This window comes from Chelonia mydas, chromosome 1, assembly GCF_015237465.2.
Source record: "Chelonia mydas isolate rCheMyd1 chromosome 1, rCheMyd1.pri.v2, whole genome shotgun sequence".
In the NCBI taxonomy this organism is placed as follows: Eukaryota; Metazoa; Chordata; order Testudines; family Cheloniidae; genus Chelonia; species Chelonia mydas.
Window position 1 is genome coordinate 22,780,532 of NC_057849.1, and position 26,293 is coordinate 22,806,824.

At 41.0% G+C, this 26,293-nt stretch overlaps 1 protein-coding gene across 2 annotated transcripts; it reads left to right on the plus strand.

Annotated features, from left to right (window-relative positions):
- EED (embryonic ectoderm development) lies at positions 1 to 25,969 on the plus strand. 2 transcript variants are annotated; one of them, XM_037889379.2, is made up of 13 exons: positions 1 to 260; positions 6,678 to 6,830; positions 13,790 to 13,882; positions 14,847 to 14,912; positions 15,671 to 15,796; positions 15,917 to 15,998; positions 17,895 to 17,986; positions 21,452 to 21,585; positions 22,774 to 22,879; positions 24,034 to 24,192; positions 24,645 to 24,718; positions 24,959 to 25,102; positions 25,639 to 25,969. In XM_037889379.2, exons 1-13 carry the CDS (start codon positions 141 to 143, stop codon positions 25,763 to 25,765), a joined length of 1,476 nt encoding a protein of 491 aa, XP_037745307.1. In that variant the 5' UTR covers positions 1 to 140; the 3' UTR covers positions 25,766 to 25,969. The 2 variants fall into 2 exon arrangements, with proteins under 2 accessions (XP_037745307.1, XP_037745312.1); XM_037889384.2 differs by lacking the exon at positions 24,959 to 25,102 and having other exon boundaries at positions 106 to 260.
- Positions 25,970 to 26,293: the final 324 nt, after the last annotated feature.

A 26,293-nucleotide genomic window follows, 5' to 3' on the forward strand; every position in this document is an offset into this window, starting at 1 on the left:
CAGACTGGATTTTTCAGCAGTGTGGCATCTCCCGCCACTAGACTGTCAATCTGCTTGGCGGCGCGAGGAGGACTCGTTACGGTGGTGCGGCGGCCCTGGCCCGGGCGCGCTTTACGGCTCCGTGGCGGGGGGCGGGGAAGATGTCTGAGCGGGCTGATCCGCCGGCGGCGGCGGGAGCGGGCAGCGAGATGCCGGCCAAGAAGCAGAAGCTGAGCAGCGACGAGAACAGCAACCCCGGGGACCTGTCCGGGGACGAGAACGTGAGTCGGGCGCGGGGAGCGGGGCCCCCTTGTCCCGGCGGGGCCCCCAGGGGAGCCGGGGTTGGGGGCTCGGGGGGGCCCTGTCCTGGGCTCGCCCCGGAGCAGGGGGCGCTGGAGATGGGAGGGGCTGGGGGCAGCCCGTTACTGGGGGGTTCCCCATCCTTAGCACGGGGAAGCCCCTGATCCTGGGTCCTTCCCCTCCCCAAGGGGGATCCCCACACTCCTGCCAGCAGGCATGGCCGGGGTCACCCCGTTACTGGAAATTGCCCCAAAGGCGCCCCCCCCCCAATCCTCGGGCCTTCATATCCCAAGGGGGATCCCCCATATCCCTCCCAGCAAGTGGGGCTGCGGTCACCTCATTACTGGGGAATCCCCCCAAATAGCCTGTATCTTGGAGCCTTCCCCTTCCCAAGGGGGATACGCACACACCCCTCACAGCAGGCTGGGCTGAGAGTACCCCCTTAACTGGGAAATCTCCTCCAGTAGCTTGGGATCTTCCCCTTAACTGAAGGGTCCCACCGTAATATGTGGGCGTGGGGAGGTGCGGGACCCTCCAGCAGCGAGGAGGCTCTGGGATTTGTGTTTTAGGCTGTGTCCGCTGTGGTGTTGGGGGAAGGAGAAGGTCCTTCACCTCAAAATAGTGATGGGGCAATTTCTGTCTGACGTTCCCTGCACTCTAAAATAGGGAGAGGGTATTTTAGGACTGAGGGGGCTCAGGAGATGCTGCATTCCTAAATAATTTAAGTAGGGTGGGGCTGGCAGATAGGCAGGCACCTCTGAGGTAAGGTGTAGGAGGGGTAGAGGTAGAGATTTGTAACAATTTACACTATAAAATGGTAATCAGTTTCTAGTAAGACATCTTAAAGTGAAAAAATAAAACACTATATGTGTGTGTGCTGTCTGTTTTTAAATCTTGTATTGTGGAACAATATGTTTTGCAATATTCCTACGTACACGTAGTTTTTTGGTGAAAGAAGACGACTTGAGAATGTTTTTAAATTAAAGTTATTACAGTGTTAGAAAACTCCCCTTTTGTGGCAAAAAATTATCACCAAATATGTGCCTCTAAAGACCATCCTAATATAAGAGCAAAATAAAAGCAAATGATTGGCTGCAACAGAACTGTTTAAAATGATAGAATTATACAAGCCAATGAGATTCATACCTAACTTGATATAATTTTTTTTCTTTTGCTTTAGTACCATAGGTTACATTCTGTTCATTCATTCACACAATACAGTTTGCAAGGCTTTTCTGTTAGACTGTTAAAATTAAATTCCGAGGTCCCAATTCTGCAATGAGCTGTGGTGTTAGATTTCTTCACCTATGTATAATCCATTGAGGGATGGAGGCTTAGTGATATAATCTCCTATAAAGGTGAAGTCTCTGTTTATTGTAATGCATATACAATATTTATACAATTATTTAAGTACCAACCATTATAATCTGTGGACATATTTATGTAGTTTAAGTTCTGAAATGACAGGATACAATACTAAAAAGTCCTGTGTGTAACCCTAGTCGGTCACTTCTGATTTACCCCTCTTTCTCTCTACACACAGGCTCCTGCTATGTCAAAACAGCAGTTAAAACAATAAGTCAAACTAAGAATATGTGGGCAGATGGGCTTGGAGGAAGTAGCAGTGAAAGACTTAAATGAAAGAGGGATTGGAGTAGAAAGGGAGGGGAATCCATTCCAAGAGGTAGAAGCAAAGTAAGGGAAGACAAAATTTTGTGGGAGGAAAAAAGACAGAGGGAGCAGTTGGGAGAGAGGATTGGGTGGAGCATGGGAAGCAACAAGAATGTGGAAACAAGGAGGAGCAGAGCTATTCAGACCCCTGAAGGTAAAGATAAAGAGATTGAAACCTGAGCAGATGAAGAGAGTAACTGCATCAATCCCCCATCCCCCACAAACTTCACTACTTCCTCTCTTCATCTACTCAGATTTCAGGCACCTTATCTTCACCTTCAGGGGTCTGAACAGCTCTGCTGCTGCTTTTGTCTTCACATTCTTGTTGCCTCCAGTGTTCCACCCAGTCCTCTCTCCCTTTGTCTTTTTTCCTCCCACCTTTGCCTACCTTTCATTCTGATTCCAAACCAGCTCTTTAAGGGTATGTCTACACTGTCCACGTTACCGCAGCGCTGCTGCAGCAGCATTGTGAGGTGGGCAGTGTAGACATGCTTTATTGCTGGGGGAGAGCTCTCCCGGCGCTAAAAAACCCCCCACCCCTAACAAGCGGTGATAAAGCACTGTCTATACTGGCGCTTTTCAGCGCTAAAAGTTTTGTCGCTCAGGGGGGTGTTTTTTTCCACCCCTGAACGACTAAAGTTTTAGCACTGAAAGTGGCAGTGTAGATACAGCCTAAATAGGCTTAGGCTAAATAGGCTAATATGTCTGTGCTTGAAACGCTGCAGCTGACTGTAGCACAGTAGTAGTGTAGACACTTACTAAAGTGACAGAAGGGGGTTTTCCATTGCTGTAATAAATCCACTTCCTTGTGAGGCAGGAGCTAGGTGGATGGAAGAATTCTTCCATTGACCCAGTGTTGTAGACACCGCACCTTAGGCTGGCTTAATTGTGTCTCAGGGGAGTTAATTTTTCACACCCCTGAGTGGCGTAGGAAGGTCGACTTATCTGTAGTGTAGGCCAGCTCCAGTTTACACTTAAAACTTAGGCTATGTCTACACTACGGACCTTACAGCAGCACAACTGTACCATTACAGCTGTACCGCTGTAAGGTCTTCTGTGTAGCTGCTCTGTGCCGGCAGGAGAGAGCTCTCCTGATGTCATAATTAACCCACCTCCCATGAGCAGCAGTAGTTATGTCAGTGGGAGAGCCGAAGTAGCACTGTCCACGGTGGCCCTTTTGTTGGTGAAACTTATGTCAGGCAGAGGTGTATTTTTTCACACCCCTGACTGACAAAAGTGCTAATGTAGACAAAGCCTTAGGTTGATAGAGCTCTGGCACTCAAAGGTATGAAAAATCCACACTTCTGGCACTGCACTTAAGAATGGCCATACTGGATCAGACCGATGGTCCATCTAGCTCAGCATTCCGTCTTCCAGTAGTGGCCAGAGCAAGGTGTTTCAAAGGGAATAAACAGAACAGGCAATCATCAAGTAATCCATCGCCTGTTGTTCACTCCCAACTTCTGGCAAACAGCGGATTGGGACACTCCGGACATGGTGTTCCATCCCTGCCCATCCTGGCTAACAGCCATTGATGGACCTATCGTCCAGGAACTTATCTAGTTCTTTTTTTAACCCTGTTATAGTTTTGGCCTTCACAACATCCCCTGGCGAGGAGTTCCACAGGTCGACTGTGCGCTGTGTGAAGAAAAACTTGCTTTTGTTTGTTTTAAACCTGCTGACTATTAATTTCATTGGGTGACCCCCTAGTTCTTGTGTTATGTGAAGGAGTAAATAACATTTCCTTATTCACTTTCTTCACACCAATCAAGATTTTATAGACCTGTATCATATCCCCCCTTAGTCATCTATTTTCCAAGCTGAAAAGTCCGAGTCTTTTTAATCTCTCCTTAAATGGAAGCTGTTCTCTACCCCTAATAATTTTTATTGCCCTTCTCTGTACTGCAGCTGTGCTGTCTATAAGATCAATGGAAGAATCACTTGAGGTGGGGTCCCTACAGCAATGAAAAACCCCCTTTTGTCACTGTAGACTGCGACTTATCTATGGGGTTACAGCAACATAGGCTGTAACTATGTTGTTATAGCATAGATGTGGTCACAGCTTTCTCCCTTTCTGTCCCAAACCCACTTTATTCAGTTAGTGTTGCTTTCTCCAAGCCCATGTGCCCACACGTTCTTAGTATGACTTAATGTTTTAATTAATTTTTTTTTATTTATAGAGTCAAATCTTGCTGTACCTGTTAAGTCAACTCCCACTGATTCCAGATAAAATCTGTGTGGTTGCAGAGTGCTTTCTAACAGCAAAAAGCAGACAGACAAAACTGACATGTAAAGGTGTGCTGAGAGCCTGTGTATTACAGCAAGTGAAGATGGTACTGTATCTAACTACTTCGCAGGAAGTCTTGCCTGACTAAAGATTGTGGGATTTGGTCTTTGTAGTGTAAACTCAGTGTGTGTGTGTGTGTGGGGGGGGGGGGAGACTTTGTCTTCTGTGTTTGTAAAGAACCATGTATACTACATAAATCCAATGAGAATACTAGTGAAAGCTGCACATAAGACCATCTACATTGTCTTAACTCAGATATACTATCTTTGCTTGCTCCTGTACGTTGGCTCTGAATGCACCTGTGTATCAGTTTTGCCTGATTGCTTTCAGATGTTACCAGGATTATTGTGAATTACAAGAAAACATCATTTTGTAGTATCTGTAAAATGTATGCTTTACAGCTCATAAAGTCTGTTAATTTTAATACTTGTCTGTGAGGTATAAATGGGGAAGGTGAAAAAGCCTCCTGTTAGAATGTGGGTTTTTTTCAGTTGGCCATTGCAGGGAACTAGCAAGTGTGTGTTGTATTTTTGGTTGTCTTTGTATTGCATGCAACACATACTTTTAGTGGTTAGTTTAGCAGACTGCTGTGGTGTCAGCTTGAGGATAAGGAATAACCTGAGGACTTGGGCTCTCTGGATTACTGAAGAATAGACTCACGATGGAGGAGAGAGGAGACCACTTTATCTAAGAATCACAAAAGAGGCTTCTGGGGGGACCTACACTTAAAAATTGTACTGACATAGCTCTGCCAGGTCGATTGTGATCGTGTAATGTTGCATAAACTATACTGGAATGAGCATTTTTATACTGATATAACTACATCCACACCATACTGACAAAATCCTCCTAATGCCGACAAGGCCTGTTTTTTGACAAATCCACTGAAACTAGAATTTCCTTAAGTTTAGTGGGGGTAAGAAGAGAGATGGAATTGAAGACCACAGACTTCCTATGGCTCTCAGAGCCTGTGAGGGCAGTCAGCCTTGCCCTGGAAAGCTGTCCTTCAGTGACAGAGATTGCAGGCACAGCCAGTATTTTTGGCTACCATATTGAATTTGTTTATGTTCTGTATATCTGCTGGGCCAGGGACTGTATTCAGCTCCATGGGGGAGAAGGGGCGGGGGCGGTTCCATAACTCCTCCAGGAAGTAAAAACTGTGGGGGGTGATTACTCCAGTCCCAGGGATTGTAAACAGTTCCAGAGGGGATATGGGTTGGTTTGTATATACTGGTTCAAATGGGTATCAGAAACCCAAGGAACCAAAGAAGGCTGAGTTTAACGTAATATGGGTGGGGCGGGGGAGGGAGACTTCTTACCATCTCAACAAATGGACCTGATCTTTGATTCAAGGCAGGCCCCAACACTGCTACAGTTTGGTAAACTCCCATTTAGAGGTCCCTGTGCAGAGAGAAATGAAGGTCTCGGGCATCTAGTCTAAGTGGGTGTTCTTTGAGAAGACCACGGGGTCAGGGAGGTAAAGGTGCAGTTATCCTGAAACTGTGCCCCATTCTATGGGGGGGGAACACGGAGGAAATGATTCCCTCTGGCTGAGGTGATTCACTTATTACCTGACTTTCAGAGGTACTGAGCTGCTGCAGCTCTTCAGTGGGAGCTGTAGTTGGTCAGTACCTTTGGAAAATCAGGCCATTACTGTCTCTTTTGTTTCCGTTTAGCCCCACAACACCTCTGAAGTAGCTTGATCTGTTACTGTTTTGTGTTCACTTTTATTCCTGAATATTTATTGACACTATACAGAAGACAGCACTCTTAGGAAAGCAACTTCTGTCAGGAATGTAAATTTATGCTAATTCTCTGCAATCAACTATTCTTTTCATTATAAATACCTCAGTGGTCTTTACAAGCATTGTTTATTCCTGTAAAATGCCTGTGAGGTAGATAATTACCATCCCTTTTTTTAAGACTATTTCCCTGCCTTGAAAAGGTTTAGTTTCTATTTCTTATCTAACCAAATTTCATGTGATGAAATGAGAAAGTGAGTGTCGTTTAGTGTCATTACAGATAGCAAATTTGTTGGTAACAGTAGGAGGCTAAGCAATGAAAATGTCCCCCTGCTTCTGGAGTTGTTCTAGAGTCTTGCAGCTGTCTGCTCTCTTTTTGACGTACCCGAATCAAAAAAAATTAAACGGCTAAAGTTTCTGTCTTTAGAAAAATGACAAGTAACCTAGTATTTCCTGAAAAAAATGACTTTACTACCGCACTGGACACAGCTGTCTGACCTTTCAATATCTCTGCAGAGGAATGCTGTTTTTATTTAGAAAATCTATAACATTTTTTTCTTGAACATTTCTTTTTTTAAAGTCCGTGTGCAGACAGTATTCCTATGGGCAGAGGGAGGGGAATGTAAAAACAGCTAGTTTTCCATTATTTGGGTTTCTTAAGTTAGGTACTGATGTCTACCCATTTTGTATATTTTCAGGATGATGCTGTTAGTATAGAAAGTGGTACTAACACTGAACGCCCTGACACCCCAACAAACACACCCAATGCACCAGGAAGAAAAAGCTGGGGAAAAGGAAAATGGAAATCCAAGAAGTGCAAATACTCCTTTAAATGTGTAAATAGTCTGAAGGTAAGGCTCAAATAGATGAGATTGGACATTAGATGCTAGTTGTGGTGACCACTTTGATTTAGAAACACTATCCAGTCTGATATCTCACCTTTGCTCATGCTTCAGAAGAAGGTGATCCTCTTTCCCTTTCTCTGTCCCTCCAAGCTAATTATGCAATATTGGGCAGATACTATAGTGAACACCACAGAAATAACCATAATTAAATGGTGTATATGCAGTGGAGATGTCATTCATGATTCCTTGGGAAACAGCTTATGCCATGTGGTATGAAATGTATTTTATCCATCTTTGACCTATACAAAAGTGTAACAAGACTACACTTAAAAGTGAAAAATCACTAAAACAACTTAAAAGAATGGAATTTCACGTTATCCTGTAGAGATGTGTGGAGCGGGATATTTCTACCTTCCTAGACTTGCTTTCCATTACTTTTACTGTTTTTACACATTTGCCCTCAAGGAAACCATGAAGTGTGTCTATTACTCACTGCTGTAAATTTTAAACACTGTTATGACTGAGTCTGAAAAACCACTCTAAAAATATTTTTTAAACACTTGTGTAGGAGCTCCCTTAGGTGTAGTTTAAATGCCAAGAAAACAAAAGTATAACTTTCCAAATAAAGCAAACCTTTATTTCCTGTTTTTGTGTACATTTATGTAATATTTTTTACAAATTAGTTGTCAAAGTCCCTTAAAAATTAAGTAAAATGTCTTTTTTGGGGGTAACTATTTTGAGAGCTCAAATCAGTAATTGAATATTGTAGATGTAAAGGTTAAGCAGTAAATAAGTGTGTATGCTGGGATGATAGCCTATGGGGCAGCAGGTTTTTCTGAGAAAACAGGAGTTTCTTGATGGAAGTTGTTTGAGCTGTTTTGACACATTGCCTTTTAAAACAAAATACTCTCTTTATTTACCTTCCAAGACCGCAGCTGAGCATTGTATGATTGTACTTGTAAGAATTAATATAATTGCAGATACATTTCTGCTTTTCCTGAACTCAAACTCAGATTTGGACAGATAGGTGTAATTTTTTTAAAAACTTTTTGTTTAAATATATTGTCATGATTACAGGGCTAGCTGCACCCTCTGTCCTCTTCCTGGTGTCTGAATGACCAGAGTCCTCCCAGTCTTGTGCCTTTAGCTCTTACCTGCTTCAGAATGGTATTTCACAATTCTCCCACTCTTTCAGTAGGACCAAGGCCAAACTGCCCTGTGTGTACCATCCATTTCTCACCATGCTGAGATTTGGACACTTATTTTCTCTCCATAGTAATCTGTGACTGGTGATATTGACCAATAGCCTTGAGAAATTTAAATGATCTTTTTATCTTTCTTATAAAACAAAAGAAAAAAAATATTTTCTATAGCAGCAAAGATTTAGAGAGAAAAAACTGATTTTAAAACAACCAATTTTTATGCTGTATCCCATAATGGTGACCTAGGCCAGATTAACAACTTCAGAGGGGAGTTCCTGTGGAGGTCTTGGGCTGTTTCTCCGTTTCCCTGTCCTCCTCCCCCCCCCCCCCCCCAAAAAAAAAAAAAAATGTGTCCATTAGCTCTTTTATTGAACCATCTTCTGTTGGTGAAAGGGACAAGCTTTTGAACGACAAAACCGCTTCAGGACCTGAGGAAGAGCTCTGTGTAGCATGAAAGCTTGTCTCTTTCACCAACAGAAGTTGGTTCAATAAAAGATGTTGCCTCATCCAGGGACCAACACTGCTACAGAAAGCTGCAAACAACTAAACCGTGTCAGCTTTCTTTGTTCTCCAGGAAGCTATTTCAAGTGTTGGTGGCCCTTGGCCTCCCCGCTTCCTCTATGCTGGTCAAACCAGTTCAGGGGCTGGACTAGAGTTGTCAGCGCTAATTGTTCTGGTGCATCTGATGAAGTGAGCTGTAGCCTACGAAAGCTTATGCTCTAATAAATTTGTTAGTCTCTAAGGTGCCACAAGTACTCCTTTTCTTTTTGTTCTGGTATTGTCTCTTAATACCTTCCATTTGAAGGTCATTAGACAACCATCATGACATGTTTCTTGCCGGCCTGGGCTGTTCCAGATGGTCTCTTAACACCATGGCAGTGGCAGGCCAAAATACAGTCTTAATTATTAAGGAGCACCCTTATGTTTGTCACAAGAAAGAAGACACATGTGTAATTACAGGCCTATCTTAGTAATATTAAAATTTGTTTTTCTCACTTCTATAGTACCTTTCATTTGAAGATTTTAATCCACTTTGTAAGTGCTAACTTCACAGGCATATTGTGACCTAGGTTAGTATTGAAGTCATTTGTGGCATGGTTTAACTAAGGGTATGTCTACACTTGCAGAGTTTTTTCACTGTAAGTTTCACTGGTGATAGGGAACTGGTGAAAGTAAAAGCGCTGGTTTGTGTACTCACTTAATTCCTCCGGCATCAGAGAGTTTTACATTAGCAGCACTTCCATCCGGGATGAGAGCAGCGCTCTAGGGCAGCTATCCCACAGTGTACCTCTCTTCATTTTGACTATCAGTCTTGTGGGAAGGGGAGGCGAGCAGAAGGCATTCTGGGTCCTTGCTCAGTGCCCCGTGATGCACTGCTTCATGTCCCAGCAGCCCTATTACTTTCTTGTTTCTTTCGCGGCATTTTCTAACACTCCTGGCTGTCTGGCTGCTTTTCCCACCACATCTACAAGCACGGCTGTCCACTACTCTGATAGCTGTCACATGCACGCCGTGCTTGGCAGTGTAGCTGCTCTTAAACTTGCAAAGAGAACTGCAGTCAGAGATGCCTGATGAGCTGCCTGAAATGGAAATAAGTAACATTGGATTGCTTTTGGCGTTAACTGAGGAGCTGAGCACTGTGGAACAGCGTTTTTTGGGGATAGAGAAAGTAGCTCACAGTAGTATCATCGTATTGTTATGCTTGTCTGGGATGATGACCAGTGGCTTCAAAACTTTTGGATATGGAAAGCCACCTTCATAGAACTGTGTGCTGAGCTTTCCCCAGACCTGCATCGCAAGGGTACTAGACTAAGAGCTGCACTCACTGTAGAGAAGTGTGTGAGACAGCTACTGGTTGGCTGTGAACCAGTTTGGAGTGGGGAGATCGACCACTGGTGCTGTGGTAACTCAAATGTGCAAGGCCATTCATTGCATCCTACTGCGCAAGACCGTGACTCTTGGTAATGTGCGTGACATTTTGGATGGCTTTGCAGAAATGGGCTTCCCTAACTGGTGGGGCGATAGATGGAATGTACATCCCTATTGTTGCCCCAGCCCACCTTGGCACCAAGTACATATATCGTAAGGGGTACTTCTCCATGGTTTTGCAGATGCTAGTGGATCACCATAGGCATTTCACTGATATTAACGCTGGATGGTCTGGAAGGAGCATGACACATGTATCTTTAAAAACACTGGCCTGTAGAGAAAGCTGCAAGCAGGGACTTTCTTTCCAGACCAGCTGATCACTGTCGGGGAAGTGGAAATGCCCATTGTGATCCTGGGAGACCCAGCTTACCCTTTGATGCCATGGCTTATGAAGCCATACGCTGGAAACCTAGATGTCAGTAAGGAATGTTTCAACAACAGGCTGAGTAGGTGCAGAATGGCTGTCGACTGTGCATCTGGCGGTTTGAAAGCACGCTGGAGATGTTTGTACAGTAGACTGGAAATGAGCAGGGAAAATATTCCCATGGTTATTGCAGCGTGCTGTACTTTACATAACATTTGTGAGGGGAAGGGGGAAAGATTTACTTGTATGTGGCGCGTGGAGGCTGAACGCCTGGCTGCTGAGTTTTAGCCAGATACCAGGGCTATTAGAGGGGCACACCATGTGGCAGTTAGGATCCGGGATGCCTTGAGAGAAAAGTTTGAAAATGAAAATCATTAACTTTGCTGCTGTGCTTGGGAAAGGAAGTGTTAACAGCATGTGCTGTGCTACATGGCGGTTCTGTCTGTAATTTCAGTGAAGATGAAGTGCTCGTTGACTTGTAGCTGTGATGACATGTACAGAAATGTGAACACAAATAAAGCTTGCTTCTTTTTGAAAATTTTGTGCTTTTATTTTAAAAAGAGAGAGAACACCACATGCACATATATCCATCCTCAATATTGGTGGTGAACAGGGTGGGGGGCTCATATACCTCACAGCTGTATACAACTCCAACTGTCATTTGATAAGCTGTCAGGGGGTATGGATTGTTGAGGAATGGAAAAATTTGCAGCGAGTCTATAAGAATGTGCAGTGGGAGTTTGGGGAGTGCATGGGAAAGAATTTTGCACTTGCCACAATGGGGGGCGAGCACGATTCAGGTCACTCTGCAGTATAATGAGAGAATGCAACAGATCTGGCTGATGCTCCAGAACGTTGATTAGTTTCTCCGTGGCTTCCTTATGGAAAACGTTATTCTCTTTTCAGTCTCAGTTCTCTTCCTCTTTCCACTTTGTCATGGTTTCTCTCCATTTATTTTTATCATGTGTCTCCGCTTGGGAGTACAGAATCCCCTCACGAAACATGTCTGCCTCAGTGCATCTTGGCCGCCTTCTTATGCATCGTAGATGGTCTGCTACAGCGCGGGGTGGGTCTTCCACCGTCATTTCCGGGAGACAAAAGCAACACATTACTGTGAAACATACATATAGGAATCTCTGTGTATGTTGCAATACACCACTGGTAAGAAATCACTGTTGTGGTGAGAAAAGTCAAGCACCCATGGTGCATAAGAGCCCAGCAATGGTGAGGGAACGCAGGGTTAGAGGATTTATTGCATACTCCCATTCTGAAAAGGGCAAGCATGAAGGGAGGGCACCCAGCACACAAACACAGCCACCTTAGTACTTTTCTATGCCCTCAACCTGCTTTATGCATTGTCAAAGCAAAGCAACTTACCAGAGCTCTGCTCTCCTGCCTCTCCCTCAGCAGCCAGTGGCCGCTCACACTGGCTAGACACTTCCAGAGCGGAGAAGTGGTCCTGAGTGCAGGCAACAACAGGCTCCACAGCTTCCTCAGCCGCTGCCTCCTCATCTATGACCACCTTCTCCTGGCTAGGGCCACTTTCCACTGCCTCCAGACATAAAGAAGTATCCACTGGGCTCTTTGCAATGGAGGTGGGGTCAGAGGATTGCATCCAAGTCACTAAAAACGGTAGCTTCGGGGCGCAGCACCAGACTGATGGTTTGCCTCCCTCACCTTGTGGTAGGCGTTCCTCAGCTCCTTCGCTTTCACTCTGCACTGCAGTGTGTCCCTGTTATGCCCCTTCTGCAAGCTGCCTGCAATCTTCTCGTAGGTATTGAAATTCCTTTATGGCTGGAACGCATCTTGCACTGCACAGCCTCCTCTCCCCAAATTCTGATCAGGTCCAGTAGCTCGGCATTGCTCCAAGCAGGGGATCATTTGCTATGTGGAGCAGCCATGGTCACCAGGTCAAATGAGCACTCGGAAATGGAGTTTCAAACTTCCCAGGGCTTTACAGAGGGAGGGGCTGACGTCTGTTTACCTAGCATCAGAGCAGCGGAGGTGCTGGCCAGAGTGGTCACTTTTGGCACTGTGGGATATCCTTCAGAGGCCAAAAGGTGTTTACGCAGGAAGAATGTGTCTTCACTTTCACATCATTGCAAAAAGAACAGCGGTAAGAACTGTGTGCCTTTCTTTTTGCTGTGAAACTTCTGAGTTTCACGGCAAAAAGTAATTAACAAGTGTAGACGCTCCCATGGATTTTGTGCAAAAAAAGGGACATTTTGCACTTTAAATGGCAAGTGTAGACGTGCCCTAAGGCGTTACTCTAGAGCAGTGGTTCCCAAACTTTTAATAACCAACGAACCCCTTTCACGAAAATATCAAATCTCATGAACCCCCTCCTAAAAATGAATATTTCCAGGGATTTTCTCCCTTACCTGAGCATAAATGATAGAAGCAGTGATCTTGGAAATAATTTGTTTTCTTTATGACATGCTTATTTCACACTATTTATTATTACATTATGATTTATCATTACATTATTAATTTTATTACATTATGAAAATGAGGACACTCTTCCAAGATTTCACTTCTAAGGCTTATATCACTTCGATTAAGCCTCTCTACATGTTTCATCAAGGAGTACCAGACGTGAAACAGCATGAAGGTATTTAAGAAGCCAACTCAAATAGTTCCTCCCACAAGCATTCAGGTCTTGAGCAGTCCAGGCAAAAAACACATGACTGCAACAAAGCTTAAACTTGTTCTGCCAGGAAGTTTTGGTCACTAGGCTTGGGCCGCTGGCCCCCACATGGGTTGGGGTCCCTAGGGACGGCTTCCCGCCATTACAGAATTTTTTTTGTGAACCCCCTGATACATTTCACGAACCCCAGTTTGGGAACCACTGCTCTAGAGATTTGTACCACCTTACCACTTTAACAAGACAAGTATAGTTAACACCCCCCCTTCCCCCGCCCGCCAGTGTGGACACAGTTATTCCAATATTGCTTTTTTCTATCTCCATAAGGAATAAGGTATGCTGATAAGGCCCTTTATACTGATATAACTGCATCCCAATTAGGGGTTGTATTAGGATAACTATTTGGGTTTACAAAAATCACACTCCTAACTGAAATAGTTATACTGGCACAAAATGTATGTGGACCAGGCTTTAGACCCAGAGGTTGCCTTGCCCAGGATCACCAAACAAGCAAGTAGTCCAAGCTGCAAATAGAACCAGTACATAAGAGGTGGTGTTTTTTTCACTTCGCCTTTAAAGCTTGGAGCAGAGGAACATGTTTTTACCTCCCCTGAAGACGAACAAGTTAATGTACTGTGCTACTGTTTTTTTTAAGAGCGAGTATATCGGGTCAGAACATGTAAACGGCTATAAATGTAGTGACCTTTTATATGGGAAGAGGTTGTACAAAAATAGGCTCCTTTTGCCACAAATCATGAGTTTCTGAGAAATAATGTCTGGTCTTCATTCTCTCACGTGTTTCCTTGATCTTATTTTTCCTTTACAGGAGGACCACAGTCAGCCATTGTTTGGAGTCCAGTTTAACTGGCACAGTAAGGAAGGAGATCCATTAGTGTTTGCCACTGTAGGCAGCAACAGAGTGAGTAATATGCTCAGTTTCTGTCTAATCATGTTGCCCCTACACTTGCTTCTTTATCTGTATGCCATTTTCTTCTCCCTCCAGTTACCAGTGTTCAATATTTAAAATACTGTGGTGGCGTTTTGTATTCCATTTTTCAAGGCTGTAAATGCTTGCAATTTTAAGATGGGTGAATCCAGTAGTTTGAAATGTGGTGGCATGCTTCAGCGGCTTGAGAATAAGGCTCCTATTTTACTAAAATTCCTTCAGTTTTGTAGAGGTTGGAAGATCTCTGAAAGGGAGACACTAAAATTCTTTTCAGGTAAAGTGTTGGTTCTCAGCTGTAACCTGTTTAAAGGGCTAAGTGATGTACAACAGAATGAAAGAAGCATCTTTATTGGTGTCAATGTGCCAAGTACTGATACTAAGTAAAGATTAGTGGCCTATGTGAGATGAGTTGATGGATTCTTGGTGAACAGGCGTTCACTTAACAGCAGCCTTAAGAAATAGTTAACAGAGCATTCAGAGAATGCAGTATCTGTTTTATGAGTAAATAAGAGAATTTCATTTTTCCAGGGTTGTCAGTGCGGCAGTTATTACAAGCACTAACTAATGTAGAGAAATAAGTAACAAGGGCCATAGTTCTGTGCAAAGAAATTAAACCAGACAATAGAATGGTTTGTCAATATCAAATAGAAGTAACAAGTTAGGTTAGAACTAATTTTATTAATTTCAGGGTATGGTATAGCCTGTCGGCAGCTTTCATCCCGAGGAAGTTTCACCATGAGGAATGTTTAAATAAGTCATTAGTCTGATAAGACACATGAATGCTTTTGCATCGAACCATTTCCACATTCAGCTAAGGAACAGATAGTAGATGGGACTTGTGTAGAGCAAGACACCCTTCAGTTTGCACAGATGAATGTGAAAATCACATGCCATATTGCATGAAATTAATAATCCATTAAACCTTTTTTTCCCCCAGGTTACATTATATGAGTGTCATTCCCAAGGAGAAATACGTTTATTGCAGTCTTACGTGGATGCTGATGTATCCTTCTAAAGCAGCTTGTCATAAAATGGTATTTTAGTAGGACTAACACGAGAAACATTTGTTTACTCCCTCCTGATGTGTAACAATTGAATTATTGTCTGTGATAAAATACTGTAAACACCTGTTGATAAGGAACATTCTTCACTTCAGATCCAAACTCCTGCCTGTATCCCACAAATTTTAGCTTTACTTTTCTAATATTACAAATGCAGAATCATGAAACATGTTATATAAAATATTGTTAAAATGATTCAACATAATCTTATGCCTCCCAGCGCTAATACTTGTATAACATGTTTCATGTTTGTAGCTTCTACAGTTTTCTAGCACTGCTATGTAGTACGTAGCATTCCTATTTTACTGCTTGGACCAGGATTGGAAATGAGAATTCCTGGCTCCAGTCCTGAGGTTAGACCAATTACATGGCTAATAAATTATTTTCTCACCTTCATTTTAGTCATTTAGTTCCACCACTTGAGTCCTTTTGAAGAAGAAGAAAGAGCTGATAGATCAGAGAGCATTTCAGGTGTATGGTGCAGTATGAGGAAGTAAAAAGAGCAGCAAGGAGAGAAACATGCACAGGGGAAGGAGTGGAGTTGTAGAGAGCTTAGAAATCAGAATAAATATTAATCTTCTTATCTCTGGTCATACACTATTGAGCTCTTTTACAAAACAGCAACTGTGCTTCTAAACAAATGTATGAATACCTTATTCTCTACAGCTGCTTCTGTAGTCCTTAACATGGCACCTATTAGGCAGATGAGAACTTTTATACTTGTGCATGGACCTATGATAGCAATACAAGTCACCCGCTTCTGGCTGTGGCTGGGTCAAGGGGTATTATTAGGATAATTAATCCCATTACAATGCAGTGCATAAAGGTGAGTGGTCACGGCTTCAAACTGCAGATTGCAGCTTTCTAAAATAATTTACAATGTATGTAGTCTAACTGTCTCAATTTGAGGGGTGGGAAATAATTTTATCTTTGAAATCTGTTCTAGCACTACGTGGGCCATGGAAATGCAATCAATGAACTGAAATTTCATCCAAGGGATCCAAATCTCCTTTTGTCTGTAAGCAAAGGTACGGCAGTTTAGCTGCTTATTTTTTGTTTAGGAACCATCTACTTAGATTTTTTTTTTTAAATACCATGTAAGAGGTCTAGGGTTTGAACGAGATGAGCTAAACCCCATCAGAACACTAAGATCAATGTATGACACTTTAAGAATTGAGGTGGACAAGGTGGGTGAGGTAATATCTTTTTATTGGATCAACTTCTGTTGATGGAAGCAACAAGCTTTCGAGCTTCACAGAGCTCTTCTTCAGGTCTGGAAGAGATAACCAGAGTGTGCCAGCTCTTTTCCAGACCTGAAGAAGAGCTCTGTGAAGCTCGAAAGCTTGTTGCTTCCATCAACAGAAGTTGATCCAATAAAAAGATATTGCCACACCCACCTTCTCTCTCTCTCTCTCTCATATCCCGAAACCAACTTGAAGCATTGAAACTCTAGAACAAATTAACTCTGTTAATTTGGATTTATGTGTGTTAGATGAAACCCACGGCCTGTATTAGATGTAACTGCATCCATTGGTGCCTACGGACTGAAAGCAATGTCTCTGTAGGTAGAAAGAAAACATCCATGTTTAGCTGTGACAGTTGTGCAAACCGTTGGGCATTGATGGAGCTTTGTGATTATCATTTAAATTGGTTTTTATATGCTGAGTTGTCCTGCCACCTACTGGTGTGGGTTACATGGTGCACACTACTTTCAGTATGGAAAAAAAATTCTTAGCCTGATTCTCCTGTCACTTACATGAGTATAAATTAGGAGGAAGTGAAAGGAGAACTGGTTCGTATTGTCTTGATTAGACTATCCAACCAATCATAACCTCTTAAACTTGACTAACTTAAAGCAAGACTGTGTGCTCACAAGAGTGAAGTTTTGCAAGTGCTAGAGTTAAAAACTTATTCTTTTCCAAAGGCGGAACATCCTACAATAGTGCAGTGTTGTGGATGAGACTTCACAAGAACAAGAGTTGAGAAACTGAAAGTGATTCCTGCAGCTTTGTGTATAGTGTGGTGTAGCTGTATGAACCATAATTTTTTGAGTTTATTTTATTTGTAATTAAATAGTTTGGAACTTTAAAGAAGTGAAAATCATGCAGTCGCACTATTGTATGATCACTGGATCAAATTTTGCCTCTTGGATGGCCAAGAACTGCTTGCCCACTTCCAGTATAGATGAGGAGAGAGTCGGGGGAGGAAGGGGAAGCAAAATGCAACTAGTCTGACACATCCATCTTATAGTGTACTGTACTTTAGTGGAACCATAAAATCTTCTTTCAGTTCTTTCTAAACTTGATGTTTTTAAATGTCAGTGACTCTTCATTGAAAATTGGCACGAAATTCTGTCTTATGAAACAGCTAGACGATTCCCACTGACTTCAGTGGAAGTCGCGTGTATGTAATTTATGGCCCATTCCTGCCCTCAGTCCACACTGTATTAAAAATCTTTTTTTGGCTTGTCAGAGCACAAAATAATAGCTGAATACTTTAAAGAGTGAAAAGCACCCTTTTTTTCCTGCACACTTGGTAACTCAAATGACTGAAGGGATTTTTTAGCACACTGTCCAAAATATAAAATCATCATTGAGCTGAGAATGAATGGGACGTTAACTTTTGGCTGAAATATATTTTTCCTTCCCTTCTCCCCAGGAAATGACTTAAGGCCTGAAAATAGGCTAGGTAGGAGTTCATCATTAGAATGAAAACTTTCTCAACCATACCTAGAGTGTTGTTAAAATGATACTAACGTTCAACTGAAAACAATTTTTTCTTGTAGTAATGGAAGAACATACTTTTCATACATTATAAATGCTACCGTGGGATTCCTGTACTTGAAAGTGGTGGCTACATTAACTTTATTGAGGTACAAATGGATGATTAAGGTTAACCTGTCAGCTTCTGTGTTTGTATTCTAGATCATGCACTGAGACTGTGGAACATCCAAACAGACACGCTGGTTGCAATATTTGGAGGAGTAGAAGGGCACAGGGATGAAGTCTTAAGTGCAGTAAGTGGAAAACTATAGGGCAATGCCTTCAGTCTTATGTATGGGAATCCCAATATCTCTCTTTGAATCATATTTAGGCTTAAATATTGTGCCCAGCAAACCCAAAGTACATGAATTGAACACTTTTAAAAACACATTTAGGCTAATATAATTCTAAGATTACACATCAGCACTAAAATACTTGCCAGCCCATAAAAACTGACACCTGCGTCACTCAAACTCTCTATCGAAATTGGATATTTTGCAACATGTCCTGAAGGTAAATAAACTAGGACTCTGAGGGATTAAAGAGTCATGTTGGATGGAAATGGGAAGGAACTGTTCAAAGCCCTTCACTAGGAACAACTTGTTCTAATGAATGCCTCTAGGAACTGTAAGTATCCCAGTTGACCTCAGCTGAGAGAACTCATCATAGGGTAAGAGAAACTGGTCAGTAGCTACACTAATATTTAAAAGGTTTAGTTTTAGTAGGTAGTTGGATGAAGCAACCAAAGTTTAAAATAGCTTTATCCTTCAGTTTTTGCATTTGTAACGTATAGCTTAAAGTGCGAAAGATTGCATAGCTTTTCATGGAATAGAGACACACTCCCTACCCTGAAGAAGTTGCAGTCTAAGGCCCTTATCCTACCTGTGCTTAATTTTACACATGTGAGTGATTCCTTTTGACTTCTGGTGGTAGGCACAATACAAATATCTTAAGTAGGCCGAAGTTGAAAGAAAAACAAAAGTTATATTTTAAATCTCTAAAATATTTATATTTTTTCTGTAAATATATAGAATAGACTTCCAACCATCTTATATTTTAAGTGGATAAAATTGATTAAAAAAAGTAATTACATTTTTATATAAACAGGTTTATTTTTAAAAGTAAGCCTATTTAAAATTTGAAATTATTACAATGTGTTTTTATGCCTAAATTTACTATAACCTATTAGGATTAATATTAAGCAATACATGTTTGTGGCTGCAGTTTTAAAGAAAGTCATAGCGCTGAACTGGTGGAAGTCACTGGCTAAGCACCTAGAACCAGAATTTGTTGAAGTGCTACACCAGCTTTTGACAACAGTAGCTTGTTCGGGTGTAGAGAGAATGTTTTCTTCATGTCAGTTTGTTCAGCTAGTCCAGTTCAATGACAATCAGTTCAATTCACTAACTACAGATAGTACTTCTTTTGCTTTAATAAAACAGTTAGCTTTAAATACAAAACATGTTTTGTTCTGAAAAACTTTTTTTCTTGTGTAACCAGCACATTTAAGGTAGTTTTATTTAACTAATAGAAATCATTTTGAAATGTTTTTTTGTGCATTTAATTTGAATTTTAACATCCATCCAAATGGAGCTTGACACAATTCACAAGTAAAACTTAATCATCTTCTACTAAATAAGAAATGAATTGTTCATCATTTCTTAATATTTATTTAGTTAAGAAATATAATACCTTAAATAAATGTGTGTAGATACACCATATCTTTCTGGTCAGCAAAAGCACCAAGTTTAGTGTAAAGGCTACATTTAATTGTGAATCAACATGTTTTAATAGTTACAAAGCAGTGAAAATCAACCTTTCTTTATGATCAACCTTGATCTTTAAATATTTATGGTAAATAGGCCCAGTGGCCTGTGATGGGATGTTAGATGGGGTGGGATCTGAGTTACTACAGAAAATTCTTTCCTGGGTATCTGGCTGGTGAATCTTGTCCATATGCTCAGGGTTTAGCTGATCGCCATATTAGGGGTTGGGAAGGAATTTTCCTCCAGGGCAGATTGGAAGAGGCCCTGGAGGTTTTTTGCCTTCCTCTGAAGCATGGGGCACGGATCATTTGCTGGAGGATTCTCTGCTCCTTGAAGTCTTTAAACCACGATTTGAGGACTTCAGTAGCTCAGACATAGGTGAGAGGTTTTTCGCAGGAGTGGGTGGGTGAGATTCTGTGGCCTGTGTTGTGCAGGAGGTCTGACTAGATGATCATAATGGTCCCTTATGACCTTAGTATCTATGAAAATCACTAAAAAGTACAAATGCAAAATGAGATTAAAATCCATTACTTTAAATCAAAGCAATTTAAATAATCCCTCCGGGGGGGGGGGGGTCCTCTTTTTTTTTTTTGACACTTGTTTAGGATGGTTTACAGTACGCACTCTCCTGTAGATTCACCTCTCAAGAGATGCAGTTATTGCTTCATGCCACCAAAACCTTTATACCTATTTCTGTCTTCTACTTTCGATGTATACAAATAATCTTTGATTACAGAAATGTTTCTTGGACACCTGTACAAAATTTTATTTGGGAGACCCAACAAACCTTGCATAATCCAAGCATCACATAACTGTGGAGTTTACTTGTCTGTCTATAAAACACCTTTCAAAGGTGACTTGGTGTTGAAAGACTTTGCATAAGTGAGCTTTAAGGATGAGTAGAACAAAAAACCTGGTGCTTTCATCCACAAGAGAATACCGTCACACGTCCCACAATTCCTGTTTTGGCCTACAGTAGTATACAATTAATTCAGTACTATTTCTTTAGTAATTAAGGACTTGACACAAATTTCACATTCAGCATGGTTTACACCTAAGATGAACTTTCAATACTGTCCCGGCCTCATATATCTTAATCAAATTGTGTGCATAACACGAAGGAAAGCAACAAAAAATATGAAGAGAGAGGAATGGATAAGGAAGGAAAAGGGTTACATTAATAAGGGAAACAGTGACTTGTGCTTGTTACGCTTGCTTACTTATGGCTCTGTTTATGTACAGATACTCAAATTTTATTGGTATGTAACAAATACCTAGATAGAATATTTGTGCTAGAAACAATTAATCATTTGGCTTTGGTCTTTCTTCCCATAGAAACATCGGTATTGCCATACCAAATCAGATCAGTGGTTCTTCTAGCCCAGTAATTTGTTTCTGATATTGGCCAGTACCAGATACTTCAGAAGAAGATGCAAGAAACCATATAGTGGACAATTAAGGAATAACCTTCCCATAGAAAAACATTTTCTTATCCCCAGCCACTTGCTGGCTTACACTCTGAAGTATAAGGGTTTATATCCTCTTAAAATTGTTTTTGTTCTGTATATTGTAATGGTGGATGGCCCTCATTTGTGTCCAATCCTTTTCTAAATTCTACTATAGTCTTTGCCTCAATTAAATCCTCTGGCACAGGTTCTACGTTGGGGAAAATACTAGTCTTCAATTTGTTGTCTTTCAGTTTCATTGAATGTTCTCTTGTTTTTTGCATTCAAGAGAGTAAAATAGGTGTGCCAAGACATACCTTTTACAGAAAGCAGGCTTAAGTTATATTTAATAGTTTTCTATCTTGAAATATGCTTATTTAGCTTGCTCTCTAGACTGAAAATATGACTTGAACATATATGCATCTAATGTAAATGAAGAAAATAGAATCAGTGAGTTAGTATGCTGAAACTTAATATTGAGGGCTTAAAGCTGACTCTTTTTGTGTAGGATTATGACCTTCTTGGTGAGAAAATAATGTCCTGTGGTATGGATCACTCTCTGAAACTCTGGAGAATCAATTCAAAGAGAATGATGAATGCCATTAAGGAGTCTTATGAGTACAATCCAAATAAAACCAACAGGTGAACACAATCTTGATCTTTATTCGTTGATATATCTACTAAATATGAATCTTCTCACCAAGGGCCCATATCAGCTCCCACTGTAATGAGGGAGGTTTTCCATTGACTTAGGAGGTGCTGATCCCTAAATTGCTCTGGAAGAAGGCTTCTCTTACTGATATGTGGTGGCAACAGTGTTCTGTTTAATTACAGGTCCAAACACTTATTGAAATAGTCTGACTTCTTCCATTTATGCGCAATTGGATGGTTTTTGGAATTGGTGTTTTAATCCAGTTCTAATTTCTGAAGCATATATATAAATACATATCAGCAGCCTTTCCTGTCCCCTCAAAGGTTTATAGTAGAGTAACAAATAAACATCAGAATAATTGACTAGACTGTAGTAAATAGTTCCTTAAATTCTAAGTATGAAAATAATACAAGTTATTGTAATCAGTAATTTATTTGGGGGATATAGGGCAAAAATGCTTACACAGTTGGAATTACACTTGAAATTTTCAATCCTCCTGTGGTCCAATTTCTAAAAAATAAGTTGATTTGAAAAGACCGTTACCTTTCAGTTATGCTACTAGCAAAATTTGTCCTTAATATTAAGGGAAACCAACTCATGTAATTACCTGTTTGTACCAACCCTAGTGTTGAGTAGCCAATTTGTGAAATAAAATGTGAAGGATCTAAAATATACTAAACACATTTTACAATGGGACTAATACTAGAAGTGTGCCTACTTCTTAATATTACCAAATCTTAAATGGCACTTCAGACAAAACAAGATCCTTAGTGTGTTCTTACACATACCTTGTCAAAACATTTTAGATTTTGCTTGAAGAGTGTTGGGGGCTGAAGGAATCCCAGAAGTTGTTTCTGTTTTAACACGACTTGAAGTGTTTGACACAGGGATTGCTGAATTTCTTCAGAGGCTAACATGTTGTCTTTCCAGTGCCTCCAGTCTTTCCTCTCCTCCACCCCCTCCCCACACATATGTTGGGACCTCAGCTAATTCACTGAAGATAGTCTTGTAGTATCTACCTTACAGATAAGTTTCTGAAATGTACGCCGCAAATTATTAGACACAGTAGAAAAAGGTTCTACTGACAGTTATAAATTATCGTTTTAGTGTTTTAAATAGTTTTTTTTAAGTGCCTCTCTTTGCCCTTCTTGCTATGACTCATTGGTTTTTCCCCACAGGCCTTTTATTTCTCAGAAAATTCACTTTCCTGACTTTTCCACCAGAGATATACATAGGAACTATGTTGACTGTGTACGATGGTTAGGAGATCTAATACTTTCCAAGGTAAAGTCTCTACTGTTTAGCCATATTGTTCAAGATTATTTGCTTACATTCAGGGCCTCAAACAATAGTTTTTGGGTGAGAGTGGAGTAGAATGGGGTGTCTTTCTGCTGCTTTGATTTATTGGCCGGAAAGTTAACTTATTGTGCCATGCAAGGTGATTTTTTTCTAGGTAGATTGAGAGTTTAACTAATTAGGTTTGGGTATATAAGCATCTTATATTAAAAATCTATGTAAATTCTTCTAGCAATCAAAGCTCTAGTAAAAGTATATGACAACTGAAAAGCCAGGATTCGGGTGGAATGTTCATTAGGGAAAAAAGCAAGACTGTTCATTTCTGGGAGTTCATATAGCTCTTGCAACAAAAAGGAGAAATGAAATAGATGTACTTAAATTGGAAAGTCTGCATCACGGAATGACTTTGATTTGTGTTGCAACGTTGGTAATGTTTGCTCTGCAAATGTTGGCTAAGACCTGTTTACTCTGAGACTTGAAAACAACTTAGCTCGTTTCTAGCAAGAAACATGTTTGGAACATTACTAAAATTCTTCAAATTTGCATAGAGACAGAACTAAACCCCTCTTCTGTGTTTGAATTGTCCAAGTGCACTTCACTCGCACTCCTTTGGCAATTAAAGGTCATTGGCAAGTAGCTTGGGGTGAGGTGGCTGTGTTTGGACTGCATGGTGTAAGATCTGTGGATAGACACCTAAGGGCATGTCTTCACTGGCAATGGGAAAGCACTGCCACAGCAGCACTTTAAAGTGGCTTGTGTAGTCACAGCACAGCGCTGGCAGAGAGCTCTCCTAGCGCTCTTAAAAACCCACCTCCACGTGGGGCGTAGCTCCCAGCACTGGGGGGCCTGGCTCCCAGTGCTGGTGCACTGTCTACACTGGCATGTTACAGCGCTGAAACTTGCAGCGTTCGGGGGTGTTTTTTTACATCCCTGAGCAAGAAAGTTGCAGTGCTGTAAAGTGGCAGTGTAGACAAGCCCTAAGATTCCAGGTGACATCCTTGATTTTTTTCTTTATATATTCGAGGGTAGTTGTACAAGGAGAAGTTTGGATAAAATTATAGTTTGAAAAAAGCATGGGTGGTGTTTATGGGGTTTTTTTTTTTTCACCCTCAAGTAAGTGATTCTTCTTACTCTTCCCATAGTCCTGTGAAAATGCTATTGTGTGCTGGAAACCTGGCAAAATGGAGGATGATATAGATAAAATCAAGCCCAGTGAGTCAAATGTGACTATACTAGGACGATTTGATTATAGTCAGTGCGATATCTGGTATATGAGGTTTTCAATGGACTTCTGGCAAAAGGTAAGAGTGAGCTTTGAACTTTTTGCTGTATTTGAAGAAAATCCCAGTTTCAGAAACTAACTCTTCCCCAGTTACATATTTAGATGCCTTAACGGTATATGAGGAAAAGTTTTCCGCTCACATGTGCTGATATGATGGGAGGCAACATGGTCTGGAGCAAGGAGCTTACTATTGGTAGTCATGAACACTAGATTTTAATCCTGACTCTCCGTTAGTGGTATTGGAGGAAAAATTACTCCATCTTTTATCTCCATTTTACTGATGAGGAAACTGAGGCAAATACATAAGACACATGGGTGTAATGCAGATCATTGGTTTTCTAGTGATTTGAGTATGTGAAGTGCTATGTGCGCGCGCGTGTGTGTATGTTGTCAGTCTTAGAGACTTTATGAAGTCTGGCTTCTGTTCTTTGATACCATATGTTAAAGTGTCTATATTCTCTCATTTCAAAGATGCTTGCATTGGGCAATCAAGTTGGCAAACTTTATGTTTGGGATTTGGAAATAGAAGATCCTCATAAGGCTAAGTGAGTATATAGAAATTTCTAAAGTCCCCTAGATTCCTTTGTGCTACTGAGACATGGAGTTGGGGCACTTTCCTTCTTTACACAACTCATACTCTTGAATGGTGGTAGGGCACTTTCCTTCTTACTTTACCCATAACACAAACTCTTGAGTGGTGGTAGCCACACCTTCAATTCTAACTTGTACGGTGAATAAGCATTTTGACCCTGTAAAGTTAACATCATTATTTGTATTTATTACAGTAGCGCCCAGAGGCCCCAGTCGGGTTGGGGCCGCATTGTGCTGGGCACTGTACGTAGATACAGTAAAAGAAAGTCCGTGCTTCGAAGAGCTTACAGAGTAATTAGGAGAAAAGTTTACAAAGTAATTGAGAGGAGACTTTCCAGGTGGGTGTGGCGCACAATGGAAGGGGGAGGGGAAAGGACTAGGGTAATAGTAGAAATACAGTTACACAGGCTAGCTACGTGCAGAATTTGGAGGGGCTTGTAATGTGACTTTCCAGTTGACCACCTGTTCCTGGCCAGGTGACTATTGAAGAGTCGCATATGAGGCCTTCCTGGAAATCTTGCTATCTTTCATCACCCAATTACAATACTGTATTCCTAAGTAAAAATTAATGCTTACGTTTATTACAATAACCTATCTAAGATGATCCACTTTCAGAAGAGCTTTATGAAAATTGATCTTGGGTGGAGGAAGAAATTGCAGTGAGGGAGAATTAATTTCCTCTGGGTTCCAACAGCTAACTAAGGAGTACAGAATACACTAAGGGCCCAGCCTTGCCAACCTTTCCTTTGTGAGTGAGCTTCCACTGGCGTCAGTCAGATAACATGTTAAAGTTCTGATCCAGCAAGCCCTTACTCACAAGTGTAATAGCAAATGCAGACTTAACATTGCAACTAAATCATTTCTTTCTTTGTAGATGTACGACACTTACCCATCCTAAATGTGCTGCTGCCATTCGACAAACCAGTTTTAGCAGGGATAGCAGTATCCTTATAGCTGTTTGTGATGATGCCAGTATCTGGCGCTGGGACCGACAACGATAAGTTCCTTTTTTAATTAAAAGTAGAAAATACATTGTTGGTTTACAGTTTAACCTGTTAACTAGCTTCTACTGTAGTTGCATTTAGAATAGTTTTTTCCACTGTTCAGTTGGCTGGAGCTGAACTTAGTAATGTTTACATTCTTTGTACTGTTGTCTTGCTCAGACTCTGCTGCTTTCATTAATAAAAAATATTTTTGTAAAGCTTTATGCATTGTCCACTTCAATTATTTACCCAAAATGAATTTCACAATTTAACTGTGACCTGTGATGATGCTTCCTGATTCTTATTTACTACCTCAGTGCTGTAATGTTCAGATTTTGACTGGTGTAGGGGAATACTTTAATCCTAGCCATTGTTACTGACTCTTTTTAAAAAAGGGTATTTAGGTTTTATAAAACATTCCTTTTCCCAAATACAACCTAAATTTTGGGTCTTCTATGGTGACTCGTCAAAGGTTTAGTTGTAAGAGCAAATAAACTATACAATGACTCTTGTTACTGTTTTTAATACTTTTATTAGAACTTAAAA

What these genes read in the sequence shown, in the direction of transcription:
- EED (XM_037889379.2), top strand. Translation starts at nt 141, where the DNA reads ATGTCTGAGCGGGCTGATCCGCCGGCGGCGGCGGGAGCGGGCAGCGAG. An exon ending in GGGATGAAGTCTTAAGTGCA is followed by an intron (nt 17,987 to 21,451) that starts GTAAGTGGAAAA and finishes CTTTTTGTGTAG; the next exon opens with GATTATGACCTTCTTGGTGA. An exon ending in ATTGAGAGGAGACTTTCCAG is followed by an intron (nt 25,103 to 25,638) that starts GTGGGTGTGGCG and finishes CTTTCTTTGTAG; the next exon opens with ATGTACGACACTTACCCATC.